The sequence below is a fragment of the Lissotriton helveticus genome, chromosome 7 (genome assembly GCF_964261635.1).
Source record: "Lissotriton helveticus chromosome 7, aLisHel1.1, whole genome shotgun sequence".
Taxonomy (NCBI): domain Eukaryota; kingdom Metazoa; phylum Chordata; class Amphibia; order Caudata; family Salamandridae; genus Lissotriton; species Lissotriton helveticus.
The window spans coordinates 162,534,735-162,553,055 of NC_136068.1; the positions used below are offsets into that span (position 1 = coordinate 162,534,735).

Genomic DNA, 18,321 nt, shown 5'->3' on the forward strand with positions numbered 1-18,321 from the left:
GCTCCAACTCCTTAAGCTGAAGCTTGTGCGCCAGCTTCTTTTCTTCCATTGCCAACTTTTTATCTTCCCTTTCTCTCTCCCTCTCGTGATCTAGCTTGGCAAGCTCCCGTCTCAATCGCCTCTCATCCCTCCTGTCCTCATATTCCTGTGACGACGTACGCCTTCTAGACCCACTACTGCCTGCCCTCGAACGTCTTCCTGGCAACACATTTTCAGTCACATCTATGTTTAGTAGGTCTAGTTCTTCTGGAGCACCCGCCTCCCCTTGTGTGCCCGCCCCTCCTGTTCCCCATCCCCTCTCCCCTCTGGGTGGGCCCTTACCAATGCCCTCAAGGCTGTACGGAGCTCCTCCTTCGTGGCTCTCTGCCCCGCAGGCACCCCCATCCCATGACAAAATTCCCTTAGCTGCACCACTGTATACTCTTCCAGATCGGCTAGCTGGAACTCCATTTTGACAGGTGGGGACCCAGATATATCAAAGGGAAAGATACTAGGACGTAGGTAACAGTATTGGGTCAAAACAGGACTCTACACACTCAGGTTAGACAGTGGGGGGGTCAATTGAGCAGGCTTGCGTACACAACAGGTGTCTAGTTCGATTGCGGCGCACTCTGTCTCACTGGAGGGTGCTGCATAGTCACAGGTCCTGATCCCACCGCTCGCCAACAATGTAGGAACTGGGGTCACCAGTTCCCCGGGGGGTAGCTTTGCGGGAGCAGGTAGGCACCCGAAAGCTTAGGTGTAAAGTGACCATACAGCACACACATCCACTGAGACAGAAGACGCACACAATGACTGACACCATACCAGTAAGTTTAAGTAAAAATCAAGTAGCTTTATCTAGATTAAGGTTCAGGGTAATCAATAATCAAGGCACCAATATCTCATCAAAGCATTTCATCAGGGGAGCAAAGGGGAGCAATTCAATAATCAATATAGAATGTCTCAATAACCATCGCATTGAAGGGATAACGTTTCCTTACTCAGCAATTAGCAGTTCATTATGTCAGAACAACCAATGCATCAGGTAAGGATGAGCATTTCATTGGGCAAAGATAAACAATGCATCAGGCAAAGATGAGTATTTCATTAGGCAAAGATAAACAATGCATCAGGCAACAAGGACCACAGTTCCTGGGGCAAGAACAACTCTTTCCTAATCAGGGCCTGGCAATAGCCTGTAAGGAACTATTCCCCATCCAGGGGTTAACGTTTATCAATTGAGGCCCCCACGGTGTCTTTTGGGGCCCTGGCCCAGTTCCAGTGCTTAAAGGGGGCCAAATTGGGCCAACGGGGCCCAGCAACAGTCTTCCCCAGGGGAGGGGCGAACTCAGGGCCTCCTCAGGGCCTTCCGCCCTCCTCCCCGGGGGGGGGGGGTTTACCTTAACTCTTCGGCTCCAGCAGGAGCCCTGCGGCGTGTTCCTCATTGGGGGGGGGGGCTCTCGTTCTGTTCAGAGCCCTCCGACTGTGTTGCCTGCAGTTCCCGGACCCTCCGTTGCTTCCGCGGCCCGGGAACCAAGATAGCTGGTAATGAGGAGCCTGGCCACAGCAACCAATAGCGAGGCAGCCTCGAGGAGGCGCGTCAGCCTAGCCAATGGCTGCGAGGCGTTTGGCGGGGCCGGAGTCCGTGACGACACCCCCGTCACGTGACAGTGGTGAAGGTGGCTTTGGGCCTAGCACGGCCGGTGGACTGGATGCGGCAGGCCTCTCCTGGCTCCGAGGGCCGCCGAGGGGGGCAAAGTTGTCGGCGCTGGCTCCGATGAGGGAGTGCCGGGCCGCGGCGTTGACAGGGAACCCCCGAGGACTCCCGGGCCGTAGCGCCGAGCCACCCAACCTGCGCTTCACGGGGCACAGCGCGGTGGCGAACAGCAGCGCTCACAGGTACAGTACTTCACGGGGGCTCCAAGAGTCCGGAGTGACACCACAGCGCTTCAGAGGCAGACAGCGCTTCAGGCGCGGGGGAGCAATTCAACCGCACAGTAGTCGTTGACAGTCCAGCGCCTGGGGTGCGAAATATAGCGCTTGTAATGGCGCCGCAGTTCTGGGGTGGCCAGCGCTTCTCTGGGGGCACACAAGAGAGCGCTTGAGAGGCAATTAGGCAGGCCAGGCCACACAACAGTGGCAGACCAGGGTGCTAGCGCTAAGTAGGGAGCGCTTAGAAGGTAGCTCAGTTCAGTTAAAATAGGTCAGGGCCACAGGGTTGCAGATGTTTGTCTATTCACTAGTTTCTGGATATAAACTTAATGTTACTAAAACAGAATTTTTTCCCCTTAATGTTTTTTGTACCTCTGATATGTTACCTATAACGGATATTATTTGGCAAAAAAGTAAATTTAAATACCTGGGCATTCTATTTTCCTCCTCCTTATCCTCCACATTAAAATTGAATAGTAATTTCATATTTTCCAACTGGTTTGTGTATGGTATGATAGTGGAAAATATGGGTCGGAACGGTGGTTTGGTGGCGTGTTCATGAATCTTAGGAATCATGTAGATGTATGGAATGGATGGATTGTGTTTCATAAGTATATTTTCTCATCTATTCCAATAACTTTCTGTTCCATTGCATGGTTGATAATTTTGGTGAGAACCTTGGTAAATTCGAAGGTAGGGCCAAGAGACAATTTCATGTAGGTGGTAGCATCTTCTACATGGGCCTGAACATTTTCAGTATAAAATTCTGTGTCCATGATGACCATGGCTCCCCCCTTGTCAGCTTGAAAAATAATTAAGTCAGACTTGGATGTGATTTGTTCGAGGGTTTTCTTTTCTTTTTGAGTGATGTTTGAGGTCTTATTACCACCTTTTATTATTTTTTTTTGAAAATGGTGCATAATGGCTAATCTTCACAATATTAAAATTACTTCTCTTAACGTGAAAGGTTTGCGACACCCAGTTCAGCGCACAAAATTTTTAGATTATCTAGGTAGGTGCAAAGCTGATATCTGTTTTGTTCAAGAAACGCATGTTGATGATAAGATTTTACAGTATATGAGTAAAAAATGGGTAGACACTATTATATCTTCTCCTGCTCAGGGAAGAAAAAATGGGGTTGCAATTTTCTTTGCTAAACGATTGCACTGTCAGATTGTAAGTAAAATTTCGGACTCTGAAGGCAGATATCTTATAGCCAAAATTAAAATTCATGATTCTACTTTATTTTTGCTCAATATTTATGGTCCCACGGCAGATGATCCAACGTTTTGGTCCACTATCACTACTGAAGTTTTAAAATTGGGTAACGTCCCATTGATTGTTGGGGGCGATTTTAATGTTATTGCAGACCCATTGTTGGATAGGTTATCTGCCACTAGATTTCGTCCTCCCAAAGTGTTCCATGCATTTAAGGCCTTTCTTCATACCACAAAATTAGCAGACATTTGGCGCTTACACTTCCCCACTGAAAAATGTTTTACCTTCTTTTCCAATCCTCATGCTTCCCACTCCAGGATTGATTATTTTTTAATTTCACCATCTCTTATTCAATCTGTCACTACCCCAGTCATTGGTACTATTGATATATCGGATCATGCTTTAATTTCTTTTGTTTTAAATGTTTCTTCCACTTTCCCCCAAAAAACTAGGTGGCGTATGAATACTGGTATTGTCCTCACTGAAAAACACAAACCCAAATTGTTGCAGGCTATTCGAGATTACTTTTTGTTTAATCCAGAAGATTCTACTTCAGTTGTTAATAGATGGGATGCTTTTAAAGCTTATATTAGAGGTACTACAATTTCTATTATGGCTCATGAGAATAAATTATTCAATTCTGAAATTAAACATTTAGAGAAGCAAATTGCAAAATTTGAGCGATTATTCATTACTTCCAATGATCCCCAATACAAAGTCAAATTACAAAAGCTTCGATACGAATTCAATGCTCTCCTTAGTAAAAGAGCTGGGGTTCAGCTTTCTAACTCTAATGCTCGATTCCGTTTTAACGCTAATAGGTCTGGGAAACTCCTTGCAAACTACTTGCGTATTAAAAGGAATAAAACACAAATTACCTCTATTCATGGTCCTCAGGGCAAGATAGCTTTATCCCATAATGATATTGTTGAACAATTTTTACGGTTCTATCCCACTCTATATATTAAACCTGATTTTTGTGATAATTTGTTAATTGATGCATTTTTAAACTCCTGTGCTTTACCTCAAATTTCCCCTTCAGACAGACTTGGATTAGATTCGCCCATCACTACTGATGAAATCCTGACGGCTATCAAGTCTCTTCCCAAAAACAAATCTCTGGGACCTGATGGTATCCCTGCTAAATTTTATACAGAATTTCAAGTCCACCTTTTGCCTTATTTATTTCAACTTTTTTCCTTTTTTAGTTCTTCTGGAACCATTTCAGGATCTTTTGCGGAAGCTTTAATTGTTGTCCTTCCTAAGCCTGAAAAAGATCCTACTTTAGTTTCTAATTATAGACCTATTTCTTTAATAAATCAGGATTGTAAATTATATGCTAAAATCCTTGCCACTAGATTAGCCCCTGTTCTTCATTCCATTATTCATCCTGATCAGTCAGGATTTATGAAAAATAGATATTCTGCTAACAACACACAAACCCTATTACATGTTATAGAACAGAGCTCACACCTTATTCATCCTGCAGGAGTTATGGCTTTAGATGCGGAAAAAGCTTTTGATAAAATTCACTGGCAATTTTTATTTAGTACTTTATTATCATTTAATTTTGGCCCCTCTTTTATTCGTATGATCTCTGCCTTATACTATGCTCCCACTGCTCGTTTATTTATCAATGGCCAAATTTCCTCTCAATTTTCCCTTTTCAGAGGTACCCGACAAGGTTGTCCCCTTTCTCCACTTTTATTTCTGTTGGGAATAGAGCCTTTTCTCAATTATATACGTAATTGTGATGATGTTCATGGTATTACAATTAACGATGTTACTATTAAAACTTTAGCTTATGCAGACGATGTGTTATTATTTATTAGTAATACAATTTCCTCTGTCCCCTCCTTATTAGACATTATTGCCAAATATTCACTAGTTTCTGGATATAAACTTAATGTTACTAAAACAGAATTTTTTCCCCTTAATGTTTTTTGTACCTCTGATATGTTACCTATAACGGATATTATTTGGCAAAAAAGTAAACTTAAATACCTGGGCATTCTATTTTCCTCCTCCTTATCCTCCACATTAAAATTGAATAGTAATTTCATACTTGAATATGTTAAAAGCAAGACTTCTAGATGGTCTTCTCTTAATCTTACTTGGTGGGGGAGAATGGAATCTATTAAAATGAATATTGCTCCAAAAAATTTTTATTCCCTTGCAATGATTCCCACTCAGTTTCCTCTAAAATGTTATAAAGACATTGATAAATTATTAGCCAAATTTCTCTGGAACAATAAACCACCCCGAATTGCATATAAAAAGTTGAAAGTCCCCAAATGTCAGGCAGGTTTCGTCCTTCCTGACTTTTATCTTTATCACAAAGCTTTTATACTTAAACAAAGTTCCTTATGGTTTACTGTTTCTTCTCTACATAAACCCCCTATTTGGTTTGATATAGAAAAATCTATTGTTTATCCTTTCCCTCTCTCTTCCTTGTTAACTATGTCCCATAAATCTACTATTGTACATCGCTCTTCCATAATTAAATCCTCAAGATTGATACTCAATGATTTAGATCTCAGGTTTGCTTTGCCACTAAGTTCTACTATGGAACTGTCACTTTGGTACAGTACCTTTCTTAAATTAAATAGGAAGATAACTTTCTGGACTTCCTGGATTAAGGCGGGTATATTCTTTCTTAAAGATGTTTTTTTGCAATGATGCCTTTATCCCCTTTGATCACCTTCAATTAAAGTTTAAGTTGCCTGATGCTGATTTGGTGAAATATCAATTGTTATGTAACTCAATTTTAGACTCCTTCCCGAATGGTATTCCCTCTACACTTACACCTGATTTAATTTGTATCTTTATGCTGTTTCTGCATCTTCCAAGGCTGTTTCTATTTTGTATAAAAAATGTGCTCCTTCCATAGGTACCAATATAGGTAGACTTTCAACATTCTGGAATGCTGAGCTTTCAACTTCTATTTCTGATGACTCATGGAGGGTTATTTGGCTCAATAACATTTCTGGTTGGCTGCCAGTATCTATTTATCAAACAAACACCTATATTTTGTTTAATTCCTTGTGGTCACCAGTATGTTTGCATAATACCAAATTATTACCCTCAAATCTTTGTTGGCATTGTAACTCACACCCTGGTACGTTACGTCACATGTTATTTGACTGTCCTATTATATTCAAATTTTGGTCTGAGGTTTGGGACATAATAATGAAAATATTACCAATTCATGATGTTCTTTCTTATGAGTTGTTAATTTGTAAATCAATTGTACTCTCACATTCTCTTCCTGATTTTCAGGCAGAGTTGTTTAATTTTTTGCTTTCAGCCGCCCTAAAATCAATTACTTATTGTTGGAAAGATGTTTCTTCACTTTCTGTTCATGCTTGGTGGTCATGGATCATACTGACAAGAAGAGGTGCTCAGCTATCGCTTCAGGGAGTTAACCATAATTTGCTTTCTTTTCAATCTTTTTGGTCACCTATTTATTCTTACATGATGTTGTAATTACTGCTTTTATGATTACTCTTCTTATCTAATTACAAATTGTTTGCAGTTTATATTGTTCTGTTTATAGTAACTCTGTGTTTTTTCAGTCATATGATATAATGTATACCCTTCCTTCCCTCTCTCCCCCTCCTCCTTCCCTTCCCTGTTCTCATTTTTCTTTCACTCTGATTGCCTGTTTTTTTTTTATGATGATTTATTAGTCCATTATTACCTCTTTATGTTTTATTATGATCACTTGATTGGATTGTATTGCTATATAATGCCTCTTTTTTGTAGTGTCTCTTTATGCCATTCTCATTTGAAACTTCAATAAAATTATTCTGAACAAAAAAAAAGAACAAAAAAAAAGAAAATTGTTCATAATTCTTTTTGTACAACTGTCTCAAAAGCGTCGAACACTTTGTGACTGATCGATGGAATAAAGGTGCTCTTGTTATGTACATTTGGTCATGAACTTTCTTCTACCACATTAGAAAAGTAGTGTTTAAGTCTTAAGGATCGCATGAATTTGTATAGACCAATCTCAGATTCCAAAGCGTTGGAGCTGTATGTAGGTACAAACGAGGATCCCTTCTGTAAGATTTGGATTTGAAAGTCGGTGAGTGGATGTTTGTAAATGTTGATAGCTAAATTCTTTGGCTCCGCATTCCTTTTGATACTGGTTGTGATTGTTGTTTTTTTGGTCCCCCTCCTGCCTCATCTGGTGGTCTTTGGCCTCTCTCTAAGGAAGGTCGGTTGTCACTTGAATCTCCTGATGTTGACGATGTATCTTGTTCCAATCTTTGGTTTGATGATGTTTTTGACGCTTGTCCATGTGATTCTGCCACCCTCAATCCAAAAAATGAGCCCAACTCCAATATGCCACCCTTCAATCCAAAACAACGTGTCCCACTCCAAACAGCCCCACTTCAATCCAAAACAATCTCCCCCACTCCATTCCAAAACAATCTCCCCCACTAAAATCCACCCACCTCGAATCCACCCGACTCCATTCCAATCCATATCACCACAATCCAATCCACCTCACCCCACTCTGATCTAATCCACCCCACACCTATTCCATCCGCCTCAATCCAGCCAAATCGAAACTACCCTACTCCAGTCCACCCTATCCCACTCCAATCCACCCCAACCCAATCCAATTCACCTCAATCCAATCACCCCACCCCAATCCAGTTCACCCCACCAGACCAGGAATCCCAATTCAACCCACCTCAATCCAATCCGCCCCAATTTACCCCACTCAATCCAATCCACTTTACTACAATCTTCCCCACTACAATCCAATCTACTTTACTCCAATTCACCCTACTCCATTCCATTCCAATCTAATCCAATCCATCCTACTCCATTTCAATGAACCCCATTCCAGTCTAATCCACCCCATCCAGTCCACCCCACTCAAGTCCAGCCCATTCCACTGAAGTCCAATCCACACCACTCTACTCCAGCCCACCCTGCTCACCCCAGTTCAGCCCACCTCACTCAATCCAATCCATCCAGCCAAAAAGACTCTAATCCACACCACTCCAATCCAATCCACCCCACTCCAGTCCAATCCGCCCCACTCCAATCCAATCCACCCCCTCCTGTTCAGTCCATTCCACCCCCTCCACTCTAATTCACCTCATTCCAAACCACCCTACTCTAATCCAATCCACCCCAATCCAATACACCCCAAACCAATCTGATTCACCCTACTCCAATCCACCCTAATCCAATCCATGTCACCCCATTTAAATCCAATCCACCCAGCCCACCGAGTCAACCCACTCCAACCCTCCCCACTCTAAGCAATCCAACCCACTCTACCCCCATCCAATCCATGCCAATCTACTCCAGTCCAATCCAACCCCACTATCTCAACCCAGTCCAATCCAGCCCCACTATCTCAACCCAGTCCAACCCTCTCCACTCTTTTCCTCCCCACCCCACTCTACGCCACTCCACTTTATGCCACTCCGCTCTACGATACTGCACTCTATGACACTCCCTGCCACTGAACCTCTCAACTCTACTCCCCTGTACTCTACTTCTGCTCCTCCACTTTACGACACTCTACTCAAACAAATACAGTCTACACCACTCTTCTCCTCCCACTTCACTCTAGGACACTCCACACCACTAGCTTTTAGCCATGCTGAACAACAGCCACACTGGTGTACAACATGGCAAAAACACATTGCCAAAGCTAATAGATCTTGTATAGGCAAGATGAGCTCTCTGGGACGGACATACATAAGCAGTTTTGCTGTTAGGAATTCCATCTTGCCTGGAAAGTGGATTCCTCCTACTCAGACTTTTGTCCAGGGTCGGAGTGGGACAGAAAATAAGCCCAGTCACAAAAAAGTGCTCCCCGTTACCTAATCAGACAGCTAAAAAAAGAGTCCTACATGCTGTATAGGTGTTTTGCACGGTATAGGAACTGCATACATTTGTATTTGCAGCTGGCATTTTTAATCGTAATGTCAGGGAGATCAACAGTAAAAAAAAAAACGGCCCACTAGGCCATAATGGAGGCCCAAAACAGCCAAAATCCGACCCGCACACTAGCCTACGAGACCAACTCTTCTGGCACTGTTGAAATGCCCTACAGGCCAGTCGATCCTGCTGAGGTGAACTACCCTATCAGAAAATCTCTCAATCTACCAAGAGATTCCTCCACCTCTGCGAAGCATTCCTAAATGACAAAGTATTACATTGTGCAGCAACAACAAAGAATATTAAATGCTTTCAATTTGCCTATTTCCCAGATGGTTAAGTCTGCAACTTCTGCTGTTTAAGATGCATGCTTTCAGCTTGAAGTAGGATAACCACCAATACACTGCTAATGTTTACCTTACAACATTTCTCATATCCAAACGCGTGTGCCTGTTATGTATTAGATATCCATCCAATCCACTTGCCTTATCTAACAAGTAACATTTTGTGGTCTCTCACAGAGCTGGCTTCCTCACCCTGTTTGGCAATGACTCGGCGGACTCTAAAGACCCCAAAGTTCGAGCTCAGGACAGGCATTCGTGTTCTGACATCTACAAAAGTTTTCAACAACTAGACCAATTCCTGATGAAGGCGGCTCGCTCCATGTTATCAGCAGGTTGGTCATTATCACTAAACCTTACCTACATTGTTTTTTATCAATGTGTTAAACATTCCTGTAATTGTGTCAGGGGCATCAATAAACTTGTAAATATATTTATGAGCCTCAGGTATTGCCATTACCAACAGTGCTCACTGTCCCTGAGTCTCTGACCCCATAGAAAAAGGAACATCCTACCAACAGAAAGAAACCACATGAAAAATGCGGATTAGGAAAGAGAGAAAGACAAAGCGTTCTCCGATTCTGGTCAGATGACAATATCCCTCCAGGCAAGGTTGCATTAGAATGATACTCATGTCTGCCCACTACTGTAAATGGAAAATGCTATTAAAGGTCCTTTACCATTAATGCAACTAACCCCCAGATGCATCAAGCATACATTTTGCGATTCCTTATTTGCGAAAAATAAGGAAACGCAAATAAGGAATTGCAAAATGCAATGCATCAAGAAATTGCCAAAAAAATTGCGATTTCTTAAAATTCCTTAATTGCGACTCGCAAATTGCGAGTCGGAATTAAGGAATACCTCTCCATTCATTCCTATGGGCCTAAAGGCCCATAGGAATCAATGGGAAGACAATCTCAATTTGCGAATCGCAAAGAGCGAATCGCAAATTGAGATTGCAATTTCAAGGGTGCAGGGGTGTCCAAAGGACACCCTGTTGCACCCCTGAAAGTTATCTGTGCACATATGTTGCACACACACATGCCCTTAGGGCATGTGTGTGCGCAACATGAAACTTTGAAAAATGCACTTTAGTGCATTTTTCTAAGTTTTTGCAAATTACCATGAAGTTGTACTTCATGGTCATTTGCGTGCCCTATTAGCGAAATCGCTATTTTTTAAACTTTAATGCATTGCATTTAAGGAATCTCAATTTGAGATTCCTTAAATGCAAGTAATCGCAATTTAGTGAATTCTCAATTTGCGATTTTTGCATTTGGGATGATGCGTCCCAAATACAAAAATAACGGTCGCAAAGGGGCAGATTCTGAGAATCAGCCCCTTTGCGAGCGGATTTTTGTTTGATGCATCTGGGCCTATATCTTCATCAAATCTGGGGGCATATAAGCAAGGGCGATATCGCCGCTTTAGCGGGACTTTTTCCTGCTAAAGTGGCGATAATTTTATCGCCCTATTAGCAAGCTGTCGCTAACAACAGTTAGCAACAGCTTTTTGGCGATAGCTACAGGTTTGAGACCCACTTTGCATGTCAGCGATATTTATCGCTAATGAGATGCAAAGTGGGCGTACCCAAACTGTTAGCGACTGAAAACAGTCGCTAACACAGCTATCGCCTATTAGCAAGGCAGGCGAAGCGATAAAAAAAATTGCGCTAAGCGCGATTTTCGCTAAATCTAACGCCTGCTAAAAAGTGACTTACTTGTATAGTCAATGGGGGGTGGATTATCAGATTACGCCTCCATTGGCGTTAATGCGAGAATATCGCTGGATTTCCAGCGATATTCTCGCATTGAGCCGCTATCGCTGGATATTTTATCGCATTGGAGATAAACGTTGCTAATAGCATGTTATCTCTGCGATAATATCCGGTGATAGGCAGCGATAAAAAAAATGCGCTAAGCGCATTTAGCGATGATTATCACTATTTGTTGCTAATATGCCCCAACAAGCGGTTTCCTAGTCTTCGACGGTAACATGCAATTGTCGAACGCTGAAAATACCAGCGTCTGCAAAAATATAGAAGACCAGCAGCATTGCAATTGATGGTAAACAAGCAACGATGAGCGAGATACTCCAAACAGCAATACAGAAACACAAGATACGAATAAGGAAACACTATGGAGGGAATCAAGGGAACCAGAAAGATAGAACAAAATACGTGAAAGAGCGGAGGTCAGGTGCGAACTGAACTGTAGCATCAGAAAAAAATACCCATGCAACTGTGCAAAGCTGCATGATAATTGGCCTTGTATACTATGACTGCCGGTATTACCCAGGAGGTACTCACACTAATACAGAGTTTATAATCTCCAGTGAAAGTCAGTGGTCTATATCTTGTTAGACTTGGTGTCTTCTATAGCTTCCCAAGTCTTCTCTTGATGGTGTAACAGTAACTTTGGTGTTACGTGGTCTACATCTAAAGTATGCCAAATCAGCACCAATACCCTTGTCCCTATTCTTAACATGTAGTTTAAAAGGTAACTTTAAAGAGTAAGCACTCAAGTGTGCAGCTATGAGTAGTGAACTAGCTGCAATAAAAGGCCTTGTATGGTTATATTCAATATATTCAGGGATGTCTTTCCTGACTTTGTTGAATGCATTTGTCAAAAAATAATCCCTGTAGCTCTCATTGGTGGTTAGAAGATTGTTATGAACTTTAGCAACTTGAAGACAAAGCATGAAAAGAACAGGTTCTCTCCCTTCCTCTGCATGTATTTGGATTATCCACCTTTGATTAAGTCACGGTAGTCTTAGGTTGGAATCCAAAGTTAAGGGATTAACAGGTACATGCATCAACCATTTTTGCAAGCGCAAACAGTGCGATTCACAAAAATTGGCAGTTTGCAGCCGCAAAAAGGGCATTTGCGATGCATCAAGGTTCAAGGCACTCGCAATTTGAGAATTCGCAATTAATTGCCATTTCTCAAATTGCGATTGCATTTAAAGAATCGCATTTTGCGATTCCTTAAATGCAATGCAAGAACCACTTTAAAATAGCGATTTCGCTACTAGGGTGCACAAATTACCATGAAGTTGAACTTGATGGTAATTTGCAAAAACTTTGAAAAATGCACTAAAGTGCATTTTTCAAAGTTGTAGGTTACACACACACATGCCCTTGGGGCTGTGTGTGCACAACATGTGTGCACAGAGCAATTTCAGGGGTGCAATAGGGTGTCCTTTGGACACCAATGCACCCTTGAATTTACATGCGCAATTTGCGAGTACCTATTGGTATTCGCAAATTGAGCATACGATCTCCCATTCATTCCTATGGGTCTGTAGGCCCATAGGAATGAATGGGAAGGCATTACTTATTTGCGTCTCGTAATTGGCGAGTCTCAATTAGAGAATGTTTGGGAATCGCTAATTTTATAGCGATTCCTACATGCATAGGCTTTTGCAATTCCTTAATTGCGTTTCCTTAATAATCGCAAGTAAGGAGTCGCAAAAGACAACATTGATGATGACGACATGTACTTGTTATTGTATAATTGCAATTAGGCAATGTGGACATTGAGGCAGATGTATGAAGGCTTTCTGCAGTTGCAAAGGGTGAATCTGCAGAATTGGGCAATTTGCTACCACAAAACATGCCTTTTGGTATGTAAGAAACCCATATTTCCATTTGGTAACACAATAACAAATCTCAGTTTGGGATTGCGCCTAGATACCGGAATCGGTATTTGGAAGGGTTATCTTTTGGTCATCAATTGAAAATACCATATCAGAATGCTATGTATGTATATGTATTATTTTTTGCCACAAAAATGCAGTCATAATTTAATGGTTTAATGACTACTGAAAGGTGGTAGTAAGGCATTTGCAAATGGGAAATGGTCCTCAAGGGAGCTCTTCTCCTTTGGGAATGTTGAGAATGTTTTTAAGTATATTGTGGAAGTAGTCCCATAGACCACAGCCTAGTCTTAAAACATTTTATTTAAACTTTCTGTCCTTTAAGGGAAATGGACTGCATTAAAAAAAATGATGACTTTATTTGACAGCATTCAGAGATATGGTGGTCTGGTGACTTCAGTAGGCCACCATCCATGTGATGACAACGATTCCTAGTGGTTCATAATTTATGACCTATGTGAGAAGTTGGCCTGATGTGCAGTGCTCACTATTCTAGTGATCACTATATATCAGTCCAAACAACCCTTATTGATGATTGGTTGTAAGTCAACCTTATAGACCAGCTATCCTAGTAGCATGGATACGAGCAGTCTAAGGCTAAGACTCTAGAGGGCGTGTTAAGCCAGCTGTTTTAAAATCACATTACCCCTTGAACACCCAGTGAAAGGACACCACACAAGTGTTATGAAAATAAACAGTGTATTTATTAGAATCACAACAACCCTGTACTCTTTATGAGGACAGGGTGCTAGGCACACAACAAAACTCTTACGAAAATACTTAAGTTAGCACAGTATGTACAAATGCCCGAGGGGCACGAAAAACCATATACTCTAAAAGTGGAATGCGAGATTACTAGCAGGTAAGTACAGTACTAATAGGCTTTGGAATCGCTAGGACTTGACTATAGAATCGTTAGACTACTTCTAGGAGGCCCAGGGGACTCGGGTGCAGAGTGTGCACTCTCACGCGGGATGCGGGACAAAGTCTATGATAGCTAGTAAAGTTACAGTTAGTGTTTACGGGCGAACCCGACCTGGTAGGAAGAAAATGACAGTGGATCCTGACCCTTGGATAGTGAGGCTATGCTGGGGCACCGAAATGCCGAAGTTACCTAGCCCAGGGGCTGCAGCTGCATAGGTCTCAAAAGACGTCGGGAATCCTCGTAGACGAACCAGGAGCCTGGAAGAAAGATGCTGGCAGGCGACCAGTGAAGAGAGTTCGAGTTGATCCAAGCCTGGATCTGGAAGATGGATGACACCTGAAAGCAGAGGGGACCAAGTTCGTGACTACTAGCCAGTAGTCAGTGGGCACCAGGAGGGCACCGGATGGTAGTCACCTCGACTAGGTGAGTGGGCGACGCTGTGCTCTGCAGATCTCACGGACCAGGAGGCGTTGTCGGCGACCAGGATGGAGAGGCGAGCTGTCCCACGATGGATGAAGCTGTCGGCGTCGAAGTACCCAGGATTGGGCAACAAAGCCTTGGCTAATTCAAGCCCACGCGGTGGACTCAAAATGGCGTCTTGAGTGGACCAGGAGGGTCCGGGGTGCTCCTCTTCTGGAAGGGAGCAAGGGCCAGTCTGGAGCAACCAGACCAGCAGCAGTGATGTCGTCGGGCGTCGTTCAGAAGGTCACAAGCCAGCGGGCTAGTAGCCAAACAACGCGGTGAGCAGCAAAAAGCAGAAGGGCCCCACGCCGATCGTGGAGATGCTGGGGGGCTGCTCTTCGGTGCTGGAGCTGCTCAGGGTTGGGGCTTCTCGGACCCCAAAGCACTCGCCAGGAGATTACTCGGCGGGCTTGCTGTGAAGAAGTCGTGCAGTCTTGGCAATAGTCGGTCCCTTGAGGTCTCGTCGCACTCACGGTTCTCAGCTTGGCTGTAGAGGTGAGTAGAGGTCGGAGGTGCCAGGGAAGCCGGGTCTTGTCGAGCTGGGCAGTCGGATTCCGGAGGAAGGACTTGCAGCAGACCGCAGTGTTCTTAAGGTGGTGCCTGCGGATGCAGGGTGACTACTCCTTAGCCACAAGGGAGAATCTTGAAGAAGAAATCTTGATGTCCTTTCGTAGAAAGTCGTGTCTTGATTCCAAAGATGATCTGATTTGGAAGGGGGCCAGTTCCTACCTTTATCCTGAAAAAAGGGGCTGGCACGCGACTAAGTCCTGCCCTATGGGTGGGACTAGGAGGGGGGTGGTTACACCCCTCTCCTTTGGCGGGCTTTCCCCAGGCCAGGGACTGGAGTGCCCCTGGAACTGGTTTCAGCCGGCCTATGCACAGTGAGCACCGGGGTGCCACTTGCAGTCACCTTCCTCTAAACCCCTGCCTACCTAGGATACACAAAATCCTGTCTGGGACGGTGCTGGCACCGCCCCTGACAGGAAACCCTTTGTCCTTGCCTCCTGCTCTGGGAGGACTCCCAGCAGCAGGAGGGCAGACTTGTGTCTCGGTGGCAGCATCCATTTTGTGGAGCTAAGGCTATGTCTGATTTTAACCGGGGTTACAGGTTACATACATGTCATGTCCCTCTAGAAGGGTGGAATGCTAATCCCGTCGCCAGAATTGGCGAGGGGTTAGTATTCCAATTCGTATGACACCTTACTCGACATGTTTTGATAAAGCAATACCAGAGTTGGCATATAACCGCGAGGATTATAATGAACTTAAGAGTATATGGTATGCGATATCATGGAAACGGCTAAGGGATGGATCCTGAGAGCCGCAGACAGACTCAGCTCATGCCAGAGCACTATCTCACACGATTCCAAGCACTCTGCCTTCAGGATTGTCAAGGCCTGCCATAGGAGTGACTGATAGGAGATCTGTGTGTCCATTTTAGGGTTAGATATAGGTATACTATATCTAAAGCAAAGGGTGATTACACCACCTTGCCCCAGGTGTCGTGCAGCCAGTTGTGTCAGATTTGGATGGCCAGCCAGGGGTGGCATAATACATGCTGCAGCCCCTGGTAGGCCCTGGGTACACCTATGCCCTGGGTACCTAAGGTACACTGTACAGGGACTGATATGGTGACTCAGTATCCAATTAGGTATGTGCCTAGGGTACATGGAATCCATTTTACAGAGAGAGCAGTAGGCCTGGGGTCCTGAATAGCAGGGCCCCAGGTCAACTAATTCAGAAAACCAGCAAAACACCAGGCAAAAAGTTGGGGGCAACCATAGTCAGGGATCTACCTTCCTACATAACCCCCCCCCCCCCCCCAAACGAAAGGAGATAAGGCTATCATTGCCAGGTAAGCCTATATTGCCTGAGTGGCCATATAAGGAAGTACCAGCACTGGCATGGTTACCCCCTATCTCATGGTCCACTAAGCAATCCCTCACCCTAAGGGTATCTGAGGGTCTCCACCATAGGGAATCTCTACCTGTGGTGTGTTTTGGCAAAGGAAAAGGCTGGTGCTGAAATGGAGTACTGGAGTGAGGCTCCACTAATTTTGGGCTCAGCTTCCTCCAATCATTTTCCACCATAGAGGCCTTTCTTTCCAAGACTGAGTTGTTTTGGGCTCTCAGGGTCAACCTCTGGCTACCTACAGCTGGAGGTTGGGTCCCTCTGTTTGGCTTACTGGAGGGACAGGTCAGGTTTGGGGCCCTTAGGTCCCAGGTCTGGCTGTGCCCAACAGTGTCCATCTGTGGGAGGTCCCTAACTAAATTTAAGGGGGATCCCTCAGGAGTTTGTTTTATTTTCACTTGGCTAGGACTGCTAGCTTCAGTGCCCTTAATCTGCTGATTGGGGGATTCTTTTGGACAGGGGGCCCTTTGGGGTCCAACACTGGCCTCCCTGACCTCTACAGCCCTGGGCTGACTGAGGCAGGGTAGAGAGGGGCAGGTTACCTGCTCCAGACTGGGTCCCACCTTGGAAGGGTCCACTGACATCAGGGGTTCTGCCAGGCTAGGCCTGCCTACCTCTGTGGCAGTTTCTTCACAAGGGGTCAGATCAGTTCCCTGAGGAGGCTGACCCTTTCCTAAAGTCTGGTGGGAGGGAGATTTCTCTTCCTCCTCAATGCTCTCTGTCTGAGTGGAGTGATCCATAGTTTCAGGCTTCACAACACTATCATCTGTCTGAGTTTGAGCTGTGGCCATCACAACTCTCCCAACCTTTTCAGGAGGGGGCTCAGTTTGGGTGTGGGCTGTGACCATCACAGCCTTTACAACCTGTTCTGGGAAGGAAGTAGTCTGAGATTGGGCTGTGACTGGCACAGCCCTCCTGACCTGTTCAGGGAGGACATCTTGGACTGGGGCTGTGGCTATCACTGCCCCACTAACCTTACCATGGAAGTTTACCATTTTAGAATGGGTTTCTTGCTCTACTTCAGCCCAGGCTGAGAGCTCTAAATCATTCCCCAGTAGGCAATCTACAGGCAAGTTTGGTGACACTGCCACTCTCTTGTGGCCAGTGACACCTCCCCAGCTGAGATTGACCACTGCCATGGGATGATCTCTCTGTACTCCATCAATATTGGTCACCTGCTATGTGGCACCAGGTAAAAGTTGCCTTGAGGGGACTAGACTCTCAGTCACCATAGTGATGCTAGCCCCTGTATCTCTATAGGCCTCAACTTTTATACCATTGATGAGGGGCTCCTGTCTGTACTTGCCCAAAGTGTTGGGACAAGTTGTGAAGTTGGCAAACCCCATGCCAGTCTCACAGACAAGAGTATCTAAGTTCGGGGACCTGGTTAGGCCAGAGTCCCCAGGAACTCCCAAGGTAAATGCACCCAAATTCTTGGGGGCACTCCCACCACCTGGGGGATTACTACTAGTAGTAACAGGAGGTTTGGGAATGTTACTTGGGGGTATGTTCTCCTTATTGTTGTTCTTTGGGTAACTACTGTCAGTTTTCAAATGACCCACCTGTTTACAGGGATAACAATAAGGTTTCTTCTGGTTATTAGAAGGATTCTGGGACCCACCCCCCTCAGAGGATTTTTGGGGCCCTGATGTGGTTTGATCTGGAGATTTATTCCCACCCTTCTCTTGAGGCTTGGTTGATTCCTTTTTCTGGTCACCACCTTGGTTCTTGGGCCTAATCCTGGTTCTGACCCATTTGTCTGCCCTCTTACCCAATTCTTGTGGAGAGGTCAGATCAGAGTCTACCAGGTGCTGGTGTAATAACTGGTTCTGACAATTATTTAAGACTTGCTCTCTCATAATAAGATTATACAATCCTGTGAAGTCAGTAACCTTGCTACCCAGTAGCCAGCCTTCCAAAGCCTTAGTGGCACAATCAACAAAGTCAGCCCAATCCTGAGACTGAGTTTTCTGGGTATCC

At 44.3% G+C, this 18,321-nt stretch overlaps 1 protein-coding gene across 1 annotated transcript in view; it reads left to right on the forward strand.

The window, feature by feature from the left end:
* The window catches only part of PTGIS (prostaglandin I2 synthase), a 1,239,217-nt gene that overhangs the window by 612,256 nt on the left and 608,640 nt on the right, over nt 1–18,321 (forward strand). The window contains exon 5 of the mRNA XM_078651848.1: nt 9,564–9,718. Within this exon, the coding sequence (XP_078507974.1) occupies nt 9,564–9,718 (155 nt within the window). The remainder of the gene's footprint in view (nt 1–9,563; nt 9,719–18,321) is intronic.